General features: G+C 33.2%; 1 protein-coding gene across 8 annotated transcripts in view; it reads left to right on the forward strand.

Annotated features, from left to right (window-relative positions):
- LOC149426439 (protein FAM107B) overlaps window positions 1–16,670 on the forward strand; it is a 173,588-nt gene that overhangs the window by 133,613 nt on the left and 23,305 nt on the right. For 5 of the 8 annotated variants that reach the window (XM_089651564.1, XM_089651598.1, XM_089651625.1 and 2 more), the window contains exon 2: window positions 15,132–15,192. In XM_089651564.1, the coding sequence (XP_089507690.1) occupies window positions 15,132–15,192 (61 nt within the window). The remainder of the gene's footprint in view (window positions 1–15,131; window positions 15,193–16,670) is intronic. The other 3 variants (XM_089651590.1, XM_089651616.1, XM_089651581.1) reach the window with 1 other exon arrangement.

Genomic DNA, 16,670 nt, shown 5'->3' on the forward strand with positions numbered 1-16,670 from the left:
TTTTTATTATCCATTTCAACAACACTCAGCGTCACTTCAGTGCTTCTGAGACTCCCATAACTTCCCTCATTATGAAGTTAAGTTATTTGTGTCATTAGACTCGACATTTTAGCATAACTTTTGAACTTTTTGGTTTTTGCGATGGCCGTGAACTTCATAAACTAAATTTGCTTTCATTGTGTCGCAAAACTGTTGTTTATGGTAATTTTCCGCCTCGTCGAATTTCCTGCCAAAATATTTGTGTAAAAATAGCATTTATGAATATTGAAATGCTTTTTTATGTAATATTATACCTACCTACATAATATATATGTATACTCGTATAATAAATTGTAGGGGAGAACGGGGACAGTTGAATCAATTTTACCTTTCTCTGCGTCTTAGGTATAAGGTTTATGAAAAAAAAAATAACCGTTGTCAGATAATTTAGTTGTCTTCCATATTCTGATGTTATTATTTCTCTAAATCTTATAGTAATTAAACTATAAGCGCATAAACTGATCGGGGGAAACGCTACAACCGCCACGACCCCTATATACTCGTATAATGTCCTGGTTCCACTGTGTCCCGCGGGCTATTAGCGACAAGTCCGCATGTACCAGGGCCATCGCATGACGAAGCATTATATATATTATACATACCTATTATAGTTAGACAGTTATTCGCTTTGTTACTACTGACCCGTGGTTCAATTGGCCCCGGTCTCCCTACCCATGCCACTTCTTAACTCTCATATCTCCATTACGTTTATTATTGTTAACAATTAATAGGTGCATGCCAATAATTAGCACATGATTTATGGTTCATAAGAAGTATGCATCTTTTCACAGGTATATATGTTTGATGAACAACTTATTGTAACTACACTATACGGCGTCACCCGAGTTTCAACACCATTAAAAAAATCTTTTTTCTCGTTTGAAAATAATCTGGCGTCAAGTTTTTATTTGAAAATACATTGATTTAAGAATGTTTCCTCCCTATCGAGAGCGAATATAAATTAGTGGTTTTCGATTTTCAATTGCTGATATAACTGGCTTTTCACGCTATTTTTTATTAGATTTTAGCTAGTCGCTTTGGAGGTCTAAAACGTGATTACTGTGTTCAATCTCAACCAATTTTTTTTGGAATTTTTCATTTATGTCATTTAAAAAAAATGTGTACTATTTGTCATTCTATGTGAAACATGCCATCTAAGACCTTTAAATGTTGTTTCAAATGAAATTAGCAATAACTTTTAACTCGACCAATTATTAACAAGCATCAAATATATTCTACCATTGCCAATTTTAATTCAGGTTAGAGTTAAGATATATAATGTAAAAAAAAAACATTGCACAAAACTCACGTTTGGAGATGTGTATTAATCCCTTCAGATCGGGAGCGACAGCAATTTTCCAATACATTAGTTGTGCAAAATGTCCGCAAGGGCTTTTACGATACAACATTCATTATTCATCACGAATTTTCACAATTCACTTCCGAAACTAGTTTAGTGAGCTAATCAAAAGTGGTTAGTATTTACATTATATAATAATCATGAAGGCTGATAAACGTGAAAAGGAGCTTTCGTTTTAATTGCGCCCTAGTCCGCTGTCGGATTCGGACGACATGCGACAGTCACAAGTGGATGATAAAGATAATCAGTCATCAGTCGCCGCTGACTCGCTGCTCGCTGACTCGGAAATAGGAGAAGGCAATGGGCAATGATGCGACCCTGGGATCAAATTATTACGTCATCAACTCTGGATCATGATTTTTAGAACGAAGAAAACAATTTCTTTTTTAAAATCATTTTTCGCTATCTGACGTGAATACCTACTAGTTTTATTTTGTAGGTTATTATACAGGGTGTATCGGCACGTACCCGACAAACTTTAACCAGCTATTCCTTAGCACATTTGGAGTAAAAAATGTTATGGGTACTTTGCTGTCCGGTAACATTTTTTTTAATAAAAAAATTATCATTCATATTTTCACCACATGTCACCAATGTTTTATCATTTGTCAAAGTTTGAAAACCCATCTGGCCATATTTTGTTCGAGTTTCGTTGAATAATGTACGAACGTACCTACATTGGCGCGCTTTTACAATCACAACGAAATGGGATGGCACCATTCGTCTCATTTTTAACTATTATTATTTAGTGTGTATGAAAGAGCGAGGACGCTTTTTGACACACTTGCTAATAACAGCTGTTGAACACGAGAAACAATGCCAATGACAGTGACGGAGTGTGGATTTTTTTATAATTTTTTGTTTTTAATTGAAAAAAAATGTTACCGGACAGCAAAGTGCCCATAACATTTTTTACTCCAAATGTGCTAAGGAATAGATGGTTAAAGTTTGTCGGGTACTTGCCGATACACCCTGTATATATATATTACTGGATTCTAAAGACTTAACATAACTCGCCCGGTCAAACATGGAACGCACTTAGGTTATTTATTTCATAACTAGCTGACGGTGTACCCGGCATTGCTAGGAGTTATCCTTAGGAGATAGACATATACTGTCGCGGACCTTTCTGTAGGCGTTTTTAAGATATACAATTCCGTAGTAGATTATTTTGACGTATCTCACAAGGTTTAGCCAGCGTTAGCAATGTAAGTGCGCGAAAATATTTTTTTATGACTTGATTTCAAAACATCGACTTTTCTCTATTTTCTATAAATATATATACACTAACCTACCGGAAAAAATTCTCTAAATGATAATGAAAACCCTATTAAAATCCGTTGTGTAGTTTAAAATAACTTAGCACACAAACAGACAAACGCGGATTAGCACAACTAAATGCTTACTACATAATTGAATAGGTATTTTATAAAAATAAAAATATAAATGTTCATTTGTTCAAAATGTAAAATCTCCGAAAGTTCTTCAATTATTACTTTGAAATTTTAGTAAAAGGTAAAATTAAGGAGGGTTGTTTCGGAGAATTTGAACAATTCATCAAATTTCAACGTTCATTTTCGGGTTCTGTGAAAGTCCTATTCAAGTTCTGTTACTATATCATTGTAGGCTAGTTGCTTGACAAAACTGAAATAAAAACAGAACTTGAAAAAATCTTTCACAGAGCTTGAAAATGAACGTTGAAATTTGATGAATTGTTCAAATTCTCCGAAACAACCCGTCCTTAGTAATTTAAGGTAAAACATGATTTTTTGAAAGACAGCGTAATCTGTTAGACAAACGTGTTTTTTTTTAAACAACGCCATATGTTCGACGTAAAAGCAACACGCAACATTGTATCTCTATCTGCACAGACAGACTGAGCCACAGTAACGCGTAATTGGGTACCGCTAGTTATAAATAATACTGTGACGTTAGAATTCACATTCCATCCAAAAATCATTAAAAAAAATAATTAAATGTTACTCTGCCTACTGAATTATTATTCTGTATCAAATTACGAAACAAACGTTTTTTATGTGTCACCTCACAAGAGCGCCCCAAGAGTGTACAGTGTAAAGACAGGCCTTCGCGACCCGGTTGGGCAGCACATTGCGATTATAACAAAATTTTCAAATCACAATAAAATTTATTTATAAAAAAAGAAGTACCCGCAACGTTCTAGAATAAATTCACATGCCTGACAATATTTTAATTTTTTTATCTGTTCTGTTATTGACGTCTACGAACGTTGTGTTCGAAATCGGGAGCAAAGTTATTGTGCTTAATTTTTTTTAAATTAATATTTTAGCAGTGAAATTTCAGCCCTGCAGTGCGTATATTTTTATTGTATTAGTACTAGTTGGATATCCGAATGATAATGCCTCTCAGGAGCAGTGGCGCTTTTCTCTAAAGTGCGTTTGTCCAGTGAACCCCCATTCAAAAATATTAGATTATGTTGAGACAAACTTGCATCATCATTATATTAGCATATTATGAACAGCGCACATTAAAATTCTGCCTCTAAAATCGAAGCGACCGAAAAATACGGTCAAACAGCAACTCGATATTCCCATGGTGGGTTATAGAATCAGCAATCAAAAACAACAGAATCCCCCTGACAATGATAGTAGGGAATGTGAAATTTTATAACGCACGCCAAAACAAAACGATCGATGTGCACCGCGATGGGCAATATTTGATGTCACGCGCCGGCAACTGTACTTTGCACTACATAGATTCAAGTTGAATGTCATTTCTATTTAGTAGTTTTATATAAATTTTTGTACATTTCTATTGTCTTGTTCCTCCGTTTCTCCAATCGTTTGCTTTTAATGGCATTTGTAAATCTACTATTTAAATAGATATTGTCTTACGTAGCTAGTAATGAAATATGGTGTTTCGTTTTCTCTGGTTTGGTTTCAGCTTTCGACAATAAAGCAGGTGCAATTTATGATTTTGACGCAGTTATTCTAGTTAGTTATGCCTAATATTGTACAATGGCGAAATATAGAGTTGTTTGCCCAACAAATAATGCGATTTGGTGTGAAAAACGGCTTGAAATTAAAAAAAAATGAAATGTACATAACTTTAAAAAATAGGTATACAACTATAATAACTTCTCTTGATATTATGAACCCCCAGTGAAAGGGACCACGAACCGCCACTGTTTAGTAGTCAGTCACTTTAACGGCGAAACGCTGATCAACCAGCATTGCTGTAGGGGTGCCCGAGTGCCCCTACCAGTCACTAGAGATTCTGAGGGGAGAGGAGAGTTCACGCAGCCTCCGTAGGCCCGCTACAACCCTTATAGGTCTGCCACAGCCTCTACAGGAACAGGTGCTCCGGTTCGGATCCCGTAGACACCACTTCATTTATTATTCCTAAAGTTGCGTCACGCTTGTTATGCGGCCTACGTGATGATTCGCTTATTATTATTTTTTTAAACTGTGCTACCAATGTTGGGTAGCTTTTCCGTAGCGAATATCAATCAGATAGGGAGGAAAAGATAGTAATTCTTACTGTATTCCATTTATCGACAAATACAAATTTTCATCGCACGCTTCTCTAATAAAAGCGCATATTCATAGATTTCTACTTGTTTAACTTTTGAGGCCACTAGCGCAAAAGTGGTAACTAATTAAGAGTGGTCTAACAATCACTTTATGAGACAATAAGTTAGTGGTCTACTTTACCAACCAACCTTCATTTCCGCGAGTATAATATTGGTACCATAAAAACTGCTTTTCCAATAGTGGCTTAACCATGTTTTAAAGGTTTAAATTTTTATATTTTCGACGCTTTCACAATGGTTCAACAACAAGTAGTTACTATCGACGATATAAAAAACACTTTTGATCAATTACGGAGTCCCTCAGGGTAGTGTTTTACGTCCATTTATGGTCCTAATTACATCAATAATCTTCTTGATTCAAATATTGAAGGTATTACTGGGATATTCACTGTTGATACTGTAATAATTTCTCAAGCCAACTCCTGGAAAAGATACGCGCTAAGACTGAGAAAAGTTTTACGGTCGTTAAACGGTGACTCAATAAACTTATTCTAACTAAACATAAGCAGCTGCTTTATTAGGAGAGTGATTGAAATATTTGTGTTTATATTGTTATAAAATTGTAACCTTGTTTATATGTTTCAACAAAAATTAAAAAAAAAAAAAAAAACTACAAACATAAAAATACATAACACAAAGTATTACTTAAAGAGCTCAAGCTCCCCCAATCTTTGTACTGAAATTACATGACTCTTCACAATTCAATTCTATGGGTCAATGTAAGAAAATATAAAATGTTAAAAAATAAAATATAGGAAACCTAATTACCTACGCTGGACTGACAGCATGAACTATATTACAACCAAAACAAAAAAAAACAACTTAGGAATATCTGAGGACTGAGGAATGTGTATTCAGATTGTATAACCTCAGTCCATAATCACTTGAACTCACTATCGTGAGGGAAGTGCAGCTAATATTTGGATAGACCCACTAATAAAAGCTCAAAAACAATTATTGAAATCATTCTCCAAGTACCGTACTTTACGGGTTTTTCTGAAAATTTCAAGTTTTTAGATGTCATGACAATTAGACAACTTTACGATAAATCCGCAATCCTTCATCTCTTCAAATCAAATCTCCATATTCCCTTTCAATCCCAATCAACAGTAATTACCAGATCTTAAACAAACCATTTATCCCATTTAAATAAACCACCCACGTTCAAAGTCATTTAAAGTACTACGCAATTAAACTTGCCTCGATTCAAACATCACTCCAACAACCCACATTTAACACACCAACACACATAATCGAACATATTATTTTTTTCTGGATAAAAACAAAAGGTACAGGATTTTTTTCAAAACTTAACACCAAATCAAACATAAACCATTTGCATTAAAAAGATTTATTACTATCTGTATATTTTTGTCTTTCTTATGATATTTTTAAGGTAATTTATAATCAATTTACAACAATACTATTGCTGTGAATTGATTATCTATATCTGTTTAATTGTTTAATAATAAAATCTATAATTATCAAATTATGTATCATAAAAAAACATACCCGATACACATCAACCTACATTATCAAGGCCGTCGTGCTTTGTGTAGGTCAGAACCTAACATGTTTAATTTATTAAAGTGTTTCGATTTTACCCAACTGAGTAGTTATCGGGTATCAGAGAGCCCTTATCGTTCTGTCGATCAAATCCAATGGCGTGATCAACCCTCAAATAAGTATTGATGGCCAGAAAATTATCCATTATATTTCACCTCGCCCTGTATGCAAAAAGCTCTGGCATTTCTGATTTCTGATCACGCTAAGACTTTCTAGGCCATCACTTCTGACATACAGCACTAATCCAATCACTTTACGGAAAGATAAATCCAAATTTATAAAGATTAGGTACCTACTCACTTCTCACTACTCACTCGGCGCAAAGTTCAGAGTTCATACTACGACCTCTAAAGCTGCGATCAACGTTGGTCATGGCTAGGTGATTCTTTATAACATGGATTCAAATTTGAAAATAACGCTAATATCATTAATTTATGATTGACTTTATCACTGTTATTTACTATATATCTAGGTACAAACTACAAAGTACTTTCGTGTGTCTGATAAAGTTTATTGTTTAAAAAGTTGACTATTGTACATATGTCAACCTGCCTTTCATGAAAAGTATTTGGTGTAATTTTATTTTTTTATGTCAGAGGCATCATTCACGGTCTTATTTTTCATCACACCTATTTTATTATTTTTCTTTACACCATTGCCATGTATATGTATAGTTAAATGCAATTCAATGACTAAACAGGAGTTTCGTTATGACGCTCACATTCATGTATTTTGCACATGAGGATTTTGTAATTTTCTCTCACGTTTAATTAATGCAGTGTTTTCTTTTTTTAATAAGCAATTATTTTTTTTATAATTTGGGTTATCCCGAGGTGCAACGACTTACGGTGTCCCTAATGATCCTTTTCACATTATTTTTATTATTTAAAAAAAATGTTTATTTATTTATTTACATTACTTTAATTACAGAATTATTAAAATCATTTTTTACAAAACAATTATACAGTGTAAACATACTAATATGGTAACTAAAATCTAAATTTATGTGAAATGTTTTTATGAAAATTTTTTCGGTGCTATCTCTAAATGGTATAAAATAAAGTCGCTATCCGTGTCTGTCTGTTTGTGCGCTTAGTTCTCCTAAACTAAGCAATGGAGTTTGACAGGGTTTTCACTATCATTTAGAGAATTTCTTCCGGAAGGTTTTTATATATTTATATATAGTACAAATCCTACAAACAAATGGGTTGCACTCTACGCATCACAAAACCATTCAATAAACCTTTTACACTATTAAATACTATATGTGGCTTACGTAAGATCTCATCTCGAATTTGCGTCTGTCATTTGGAATCCTCAATACCAGAGGCGGCTCTAGGGATTCAGTCGTGGTAGGTCATTTGAAAAAAATGTGTGACTAATCTTTATTTGATATTGTGAAAAATGCCCATATATTATTAACTATATCAATTTGTTATAGAGTTTTAGAGTCGCGGACTCTAAATAAATATTATGTTAATATAATAAATTGGAAATAAATACACAATCCATGTACTTACGGCAAATTATTTTTAAGATATTAAGTTTTAATGTAGTTGTCCACAACATTAAAATAAATAAAATCAGTGTTTGATTCTATTTGACAATGATTTTTTACGTTTTTTGTTTTGTTTCATTCTAAATCGATAACAACATAAATAATTATTCTAATCCTTTCCCGAACTATGCAATTGAAAAACAACCATTGTTCCACACACTACAAGCGTGTAAAATGAAAAAACGACATTTGTTTATGTCACCATCTCTGTAAAACATATAATATTCACCGTGTTGTCTCAAAACCTCCTAGAACAACTAAGGCCTAGACTCAGTTTGCGCCTCTGGCGGCAATTAATCTTCTAGGAGGCTGAACGTTGGCGGCTTGAAACGTCAGATTCATACATTTTGACTCACTTCACCCACGTCTATGGGCTATTATTGCTTACACCGCAGCGCGTGCGTCTTGATTTTAGCGAAAAAAACTATAAATTAGAAGCGTTAAGCTAAAACCTTTTAGCGACTTTATATATTTATTATCTACAGAAGTGTTTTCAATTTTTAAAATGGTTAACAAGTGCATTGTTCCGCGTTGCAAAGGAAATTACGATAGCGGACCAAAACGTCACACTTTCAAGTTTCCGAATGAAGTTATTTTACGTCAAAAATGGGTTAAGGCTATTCATCGAGATTTTATTCCAACGAAATATTCAACGGTAAGTGAAATGTGCTTATTTTTATTTCAAAAACAGCGCCTTACAATAACATCGACAATTCGATTTTGTACATAACCTCAATAATGTATATAAAAAACGTGCAACTGCTATGGGCAAATGTGATGTTTACAGATCGTATTCATATTATTTTGATATTAAAAAGTGTTTATTAACGTTGTTGTCGAATTTCGTATAGTAATATCGGTTTTTACAGCTTTTTGCTGTAATAAAAGACAACAAAATGAAAAATCGCAATGTTTCAATCTAGTGCCTAGATATTTAATATTGAACGGCTAATTAACACTATTTTGTAGAAGGGTACTATGTGTAATTAAAATCTATTAATTGTCGTGCATTGTGAAAATGTACCTATATTATATGTACAAGTAAAATTGAATGCATGTTGATTGATGAAGTTTAGAAAGAGATTGACATTTATGGTATGCTGCCAAAATTGCTGTAATTTAATATATCTTTTAAGACATCTGGTGGAAGAATGAGGTTCATTTATAAATAAACATTTAAACATAAATTAACATTAAAGTAATAACTTTCCAGGTTTGCGAGCTGCATTTTAGAAAGGAAGACATAATTTCAGCCAGTGTCCACACCAATATAGAAACTGGAGAGCAATGTATAATGAATTATAAGAGAGTGAAACTTGCTCCAGGAGCCGTCCCATCAATTCTGCCAAATTGTCCAGCCTACCTGTCGGCAACTCCAACATCAGCCCGAGAAAGTGTGGACGCAAGGAAAAGCAGGAAAGAACTTCTCAATTTACAAATAGCAGTAGAAAAGAGCATAGTTTCTAATGCAGTATTTGAATCTCTGAACCATTTTTCAACTTTTGATGAATTTTTAGGTTGCATTGACAAAAATAACTTCCCAACTGATTGTATTACTGTGAAAAGAGAAAGTTCCGTAGTTTTTTTTTATCTTGCCTCAACTCAATTTCCAAAAGTCATTGCATCTGCCGTTGTCGATATAAATTTACAATTGAGTTTATTTGTTGAATGCATAGAATTAACACAATTAGGTGAAAAAATATTTCCCCAGCAAATAAACAATTACAATGAACTTAATACTATTTTATTATCGATTCAGTCCTTCAAAAATGTTTCTGACAATTCTATAGATACTGTATTAGAAACTGTGGTCCATTTACTAAGTGAAATTGATAACTTATTTGCAGATGACACCAAAAAGCAAAAAAAAATTCAATTTTTAACAGAACAGTTACAATTATTAAATCGAAAATCAGGGGCTTTAAGATATTCACCATGTTTTGTAGTCTTCAGTAGCATTCTGTATTCTATTTCACCCCATTCATATAAATTCCTACGAGGCTCAGATCATCTAACGTTTCCCCATCCTAGAACTTTGAAAAGAGTTTGCTCCAAGTTTCAAACAAACCCGCTAAATGAACAGAGTGACAGTAATTTTTTGTCATTTATTAAACATAAATTTAGTTTGTTAACGAAAAGTGATTTGAATGTAACATTGATGATAGATGAAATTCACATAAAGCCATATTTAGATTACAGCGGAGGCAGCATTTTGGGAATAGCTTACAATAGTGAAAATGCAGCTACTACTGCCCATGTCTTTATGATTCAAAGCTTACTCTCTTCATATAAAGAAGTAGTCCACATACTCCCCGTTAAAACTATGAATGCAGCACAATTATTTACTGTTATTAAAAAAATTATAATGGGTCTTCAAAAGATAGGTTTTAATGTTTTGTGCGTAGTTAGTGATAATAATTCCATTAATAGAAAAGCTATGATGTCTTTCAGCACTCCCCCGCAACTGAAAACTGTCTACTGTCATCCATCCAATGAAAGTTTACCTTTATTTTATATTTTAGATTCCGTCCACATATTCAAATGTATAAGAAATAATTGGATTAATCAGAAAGACAATCAACAAGTTTTATCGTTTCCAGACTTCCACGATCATACGTCTGAATCAGTAGCTGCGTTTTCTTCCATAAAACGACTTCATGAATTAGAATGTAAAAATTTAGTCAAGTTTGCTTATGGATTAACAATGAAATCTCTTTGCCCAAGTTCTTTTGAAAGACAAAACGTGAAGCTTGTTCAAAATGTGTTTAATGAATTTGTTCAACAGGCATTGATGATTCTAGGTGAGCGACATAATATTCCCCATTATGCAACAACTGCTGATTTCATATATTTAATTCGCACGTGGTGGGATATTGTCAATGTAAAAACTCCATTCAAGGGAATACGATTTAGAAATCCCCTTCAACAACCACTTTCTCTTAAACCTGGTGAAGAAAATGTAGCATTTTTAGAAAAAATTATTAAATGGTTAGATTCATGGAAAGCTTCAAATAATCATTTTAATTCATTGACAAGAGAAACTCACTTAGCTATTACACATACAACCCGTGGTCTTTTAGAAATGGCTGAATATTGTATAAATACTTTAAAGTTTAAATATTTTCTTCCGGGCAAAATTCAAACAGATGCATTAGAAGCTAGGTTTGGTAAGTATAGAACTATGGCGGGTTCACAATATTTAATATCAATCAGACAAATATTTGAAGTGGAGTCAAAGTTGAGGATACAAGATCTGCTACCTTTGACGTTGTCTTCGTCTGCATATGGCCGTATACAGATTGACATTATTGATTGTGAACTTGAAACTGAACCCCAGGCCTGTACCAGTTCAAATAAGCAACCGAATTTTTCTTTTTCTGGTTTATATAAAACATTTACTGAGAAAGATTTCCAGCAAGCAGAAGCCAGTCTCCCTGTTCTTACATATCTCGCAGGTTATTGTGCCCGAACCGTTTTAAAGAAACTTAAATGTACAACATGTTCCAATTCCATCACTGTCGATAAAATGTTAGACACAGATTGTAGTTACTCTCTAATAAGGAATATGGATCGAGGTGGTTTATTATGTCCTCACCCTGACATCGTCAATGCCGTCATTCATAACTATGTGACCGTTCAAAAGCTTTTATCAACCAAACTAGAAAAAATGTTTTTAGATTACAATAACCAGCGTGAATTAGTATTACAATTGACAATTGATGCTATCAACGATAGAGATTTTTTCCTAACAGATTTTAATTGTCCCGCTGGACATTCATCAAATATTATTTTGCACCATTTAATCAGATCATCTACAAATTCATTGTTAAATAATTATGTTAAAAAAAGAAATGATACCACCAAAAAAGTAGTGAAAAGTCGCAAAATCTACACAGTAAAAAAAAATATTCTTGACTGATTGATATATCCAAGCACATCATTCCCTCATCAACATTCAACATGTCAAAACAATATACCCCTACTACTTATATGTGTACTACTTTAGTTGTTATTATTTTCAGATGCACCCGCCAGCCATACAGCAGCCAGCCCCCAGCAGCCAGCCTCCAGCAGCTGCAGCAGACTGCTCTACAATCTCAGCGTCTACCATATCCACCAACACACACAACATTCATATTATACATATTCCCACACATATCATTATAATCTAATTTCATTATTAAATGCTATCAATTATTCATTTTGTTTCTATTTACTTTATTTCTTAGGACTAGTTGTTTCACAGAACATGAACTATTCATCAAATTTCAAAGTTAGTTCTGTCAAAGTTCTACTCAAGTTCTGTTATGTGAAACAAATTGTCCATATTGATATAATAACAGAATTTAAATAGAACTTTCATGAAAACATACATTGAAATTTGCTGAAATGTTTAAATTCTATAAAACAACTAGCTCTTAGACTTCTAAAAAATTATTTTTTTAATACCTTTTATAATTATTATAAGTACCTACTTACTACTAATTATTATAAGTACTGTACTTAGAAATGTTTCATTTTTAACAAAGGAAATTAAAGATTTTTACTAAGAATTTTTCTTTTCCTTTTTTACCCGTCACTACAATTTTCCCAGTGTATATGTACCTATGTTTTTTGCACTTCAGTGTGTATTTAGTATAATATAATCTCTCTTCAGATCACTATTTTACCATAATTGGCATCTAATTAGATTTATTAATCCATGCTCATCAGCCTTTAGCGGCGGCCATCTTGATTCAGTGTCCTGGCCTTAGTTGTTCTAGGAGGTATTGGTTGTCTCCCCCACGGTCATGACCTAAGCGTCCCTAAACTTTCTTCGGAAGCTAATTTTTACTTCGACGAAAAATATAGTGCCATCTCGTTTATTCTATGGCGCGCGTAGGGACAGAAGATGCCAAATTGGACATTCTTTAAATTGACCCAGCGAATCGTGTGGACTTGTGAATGAAAGCTTCTATTAGAGACAACAGATGTCACTGCTAGTCACTCGCCGCCGCCGCTGTTTCGCGTTACATTTTAAATGTTTTGATGCACATAATTGATTATTATATTTATTATTGTTGTCTTATAATTTTGGGGGGTCAAACACCAATTGACCTAAGGGAAGAACCGCCACTGCTCAATACCAAACTTATTTTAACCGAATTGAAAATATACGAACTAAATATACCTTATTCACTCACCAGCTCTATTAGCAAATATTGCATTTCATTGTCCTGAACGAATTCCAGTCCGAATACCTTATTTTACAATAACAACAATTCAAATCTAAATACGCCCAAAACTCTTGACTCGGCGTATCTGCAAAACATAATTAATTACCTAAGAGATATTAATATTTTCGACTATACCCTTAAAATTTTAGGATCAAATTAACCTTACAATGTACTTAAACCAAAACATTTATTTTTTATTGTTCGTCTATCCTTTTCATATATTTTTTTTTAACTTATAACTTTAAATATTTATTATTATCTACTTTTTTCGTAACCTTTAACCATAAAAATATTATAAATAACTTAACTGGATTATTTTATACGCAACATCTTAAATGCAAAATTAATTCACGTGTATAACTAACTAACTGTTTGTTTCCTAAACATACTTAAATTAGATAAAAATGTAAATATAATTATAGAAAGTAGAGAAAAATCGATTTTTTGTAATCTGACGCTGGCTAAACCTTATGAGATATATCAACATAATGTACTACGGAATTGTATATCAAAGCCTTACAGAAAAGTCCACTATAGTATTTGTCTATCTCCTAAGCTGGTTACAAATATCTGCTACTTCTGCATAATGGTTACCTAAGTCGCGTATGCGTGGAATGTGTATGGAATAAGGGAGTTAATAAACTATTCTATGGGCTTTCTTGACTGATAGCCTTGGACCGCAGTGGGAGGGATGATTCACGCGTCTGTCACTCCTGGACAAACTGATTCCCAGATTTCTACCCTCCCTTCTTACATTTTTCCTTCCGTAAACTTCATATCCTTTCTTTCATTGAAAAGTCCCTCAAAACAGCATCCTCAAAGGCGACATAGGCTCTGAGGGAAATTATTTTCCTCAAGGCCTTTTGTGTGGAGTTAATATATAAAAAGCAACTTGAAAACTTTTTTTGTCAACGTTTATTTTATAGAAAAGTTTTTTAGAAACAAACAGCCTTTATTATAAAGATAAATGTATACATAGGTGGCTAAGCAAGGTTACCAAAAAATAACATGCTTTCTCTTTGGCCGTTAAGTCAATTTCATTCCCGGTTTGATTACATTGTTCGAAATTGTTATTTTCCGACATTCAAAATGTCGTGTGGCAGTTTAAATAAAGTTAAGGCAGAATAGTGCCAACTGACTACCCACTCCTTTTGTATAGTATTAGCTGGCAAGCCGTCCTTGAATGCGGATAATGTGGCGTTTAATTCGCTGGAATATATTGACCTTATCATGCTTTAATAATACCCTCACATGCCTTAAGGTCAGATGTTAAGTCTCAAACTAAAACCTCAATAAAGGTTTAGATATTCAAAATCCCGTGTTCGCACACATTGTTAGTAAGAAGTCTTACTTAAATTTAGCATTCCGGTGGGTAATGTAATATTAACTACGTCATTGTATGTGTTTTATTTACCTAAAGATTAAGTAAAAAATAGCCAACTACATAATCACTGAAGAGATATTATTGTGTAGGAAAAACAACTTGTTTGCTAGACTGGATTCCTACGTGAAAACCTGAGTGATATTTTGAAATTATTTTTATGATACCTATTACAAGCCATTTCTTATCATCTCAGGGTTATAAAAAACTATTATCAAAAGTAAATATTGGTTTATCTATGTTCTTGGCCTACTTCTGTTTTCTGTCTCACATCGCTTGTTCACTAAACACAATTATTTTTATCACATTTATGAATTTCATGCTTCGAAATGAATTATGTTCTCTTCCAAACTATTGCCATTGATATAATATGAACCAATATGTATCTATGCTGAATGTTTTTTTGTATTATTTATACCAGCTGTTTGTTTTTGTTCCAGAAGCCAGTGGATGATATATTTGCGCGTGCTCTGAAGGAACGCCTTGGACTCAAAACGGACGGTAAGATTTTTTTCCTTTAGATCATAGTATCCTCTTTAACAACCTAAACTATAAAGCATAATAGATTATTTTCTAATCATCCAACTATAACTACCCTTCCCATTTTTTCTACCTTACAACTCCTGTGGTGATCTGTCTTTTTATTACTACTATCTGGCAGTTATTTACTTTACCGGTTTTGTTTTATATTAAGTGCTAAATTATAATATGAACTAAACTTGTCAATTTGACTGGCCTAAAACAGGATCCATTCCTAGTTGGCTAGTCAAAGTTTCCGCATGTTTTATTGTATGATTTTTATGTGAAATAAATTTAGTATTATTATTATTATTATAAGATTTCAAAAAGATTTCAAGCAGTGTACTCTGGCGTTTTTAACTTGAACTGAGATTTGAAGGTATTTTTGTGTGCGGAATATAAGGGTCAACGCAACAATTTTCAACGTTTCCTATTATTTCAACCGTGAGCTTCTACGAAGCTTTAGGCGCCCTATTATTTTGTCTATAATTTTCAATCACACAGTCAGCAAACTAGTGTTAACACGATCATTACATTCTGCATATTTTAAAATATTTAAAAAAATAATCTTTTTAGCAGTGATAGACTCAATCTTAATATTATATCACATAACTACTTATGTGGTGGTAGTAGGAGATTTTCAAACATTGTTGGGTTATTCGTAACCTGGGAATGTTTGTCTTTCTTTTTAAAAAAAAAAAATGTATTTTGAGGTTTCTTACACATTTCACATGCATCTATCGAAGATACGAAGAAGAGAAGAAGCGCTACAGAAATAAGCCAATTGTGCTATTAAAAACTAAGTAAATATATATGTCCACAATAATTGCTTTTTGAAGCAGTTGTCACTATCATTCTCATCTATTGTTAAGTAGTAATGATAAAACCTTGTGTATTTTTTAAAATTTAATTTTTAGTAAAATTTATTTTTTAATGTGAATACCGCACAAGAGTCCCAACTGCTCCCAATCGCCTGGAGCCGGTGAGGCTATGGCATCCCCAATAAGTCCATCCTGCAATAAGTTATGAGGCTGAAGGTAGTGGGGAGGGGAATGAGATGGGGAAGAGTAATCTGGTGCACCTGGATATCCAGATCTGGTCACCACCAGGGTTTTACCACCTGGGCGTTACTGAAAGTATCTTCCACTCTGGAACGTTCCACAAGTTTACTATATATTGTTTTAAATGTATTCACTGTGAAATTACACCAATTCGTGAAATAAATTTCTCATGCTCTCGCCATTATTTGAACACGCGACCTTCGGATTGCTAGTCGAGAGCCTTACCCCTCGACCACGGAGGCTGTCACAATTACCATCATAAATATTTCTGTTTCTTGATAAAGATAAATCTTTGAAATAAAGTTTTTTTTCATTTAGAGTTTAGAGTCACGAGAAAATTTAACGAAGTTATTTTTACTATAGGATCTTGCTACAATTAATATGTCGGAAAATAATGAT

Source organism: Hesperophylax consimilis, chromosome 1, assembly GCF_061612785.1.
Source record: "Hesperophylax consimilis isolate HC1 chromosome 1, BYU_Hcon_1.0, whole genome shotgun sequence".
Lineage (NCBI taxonomy): Eukaryota > Metazoa > Arthropoda > Insecta > Trichoptera > Limnephilidae > Hesperophylax > Hesperophylax consimilis.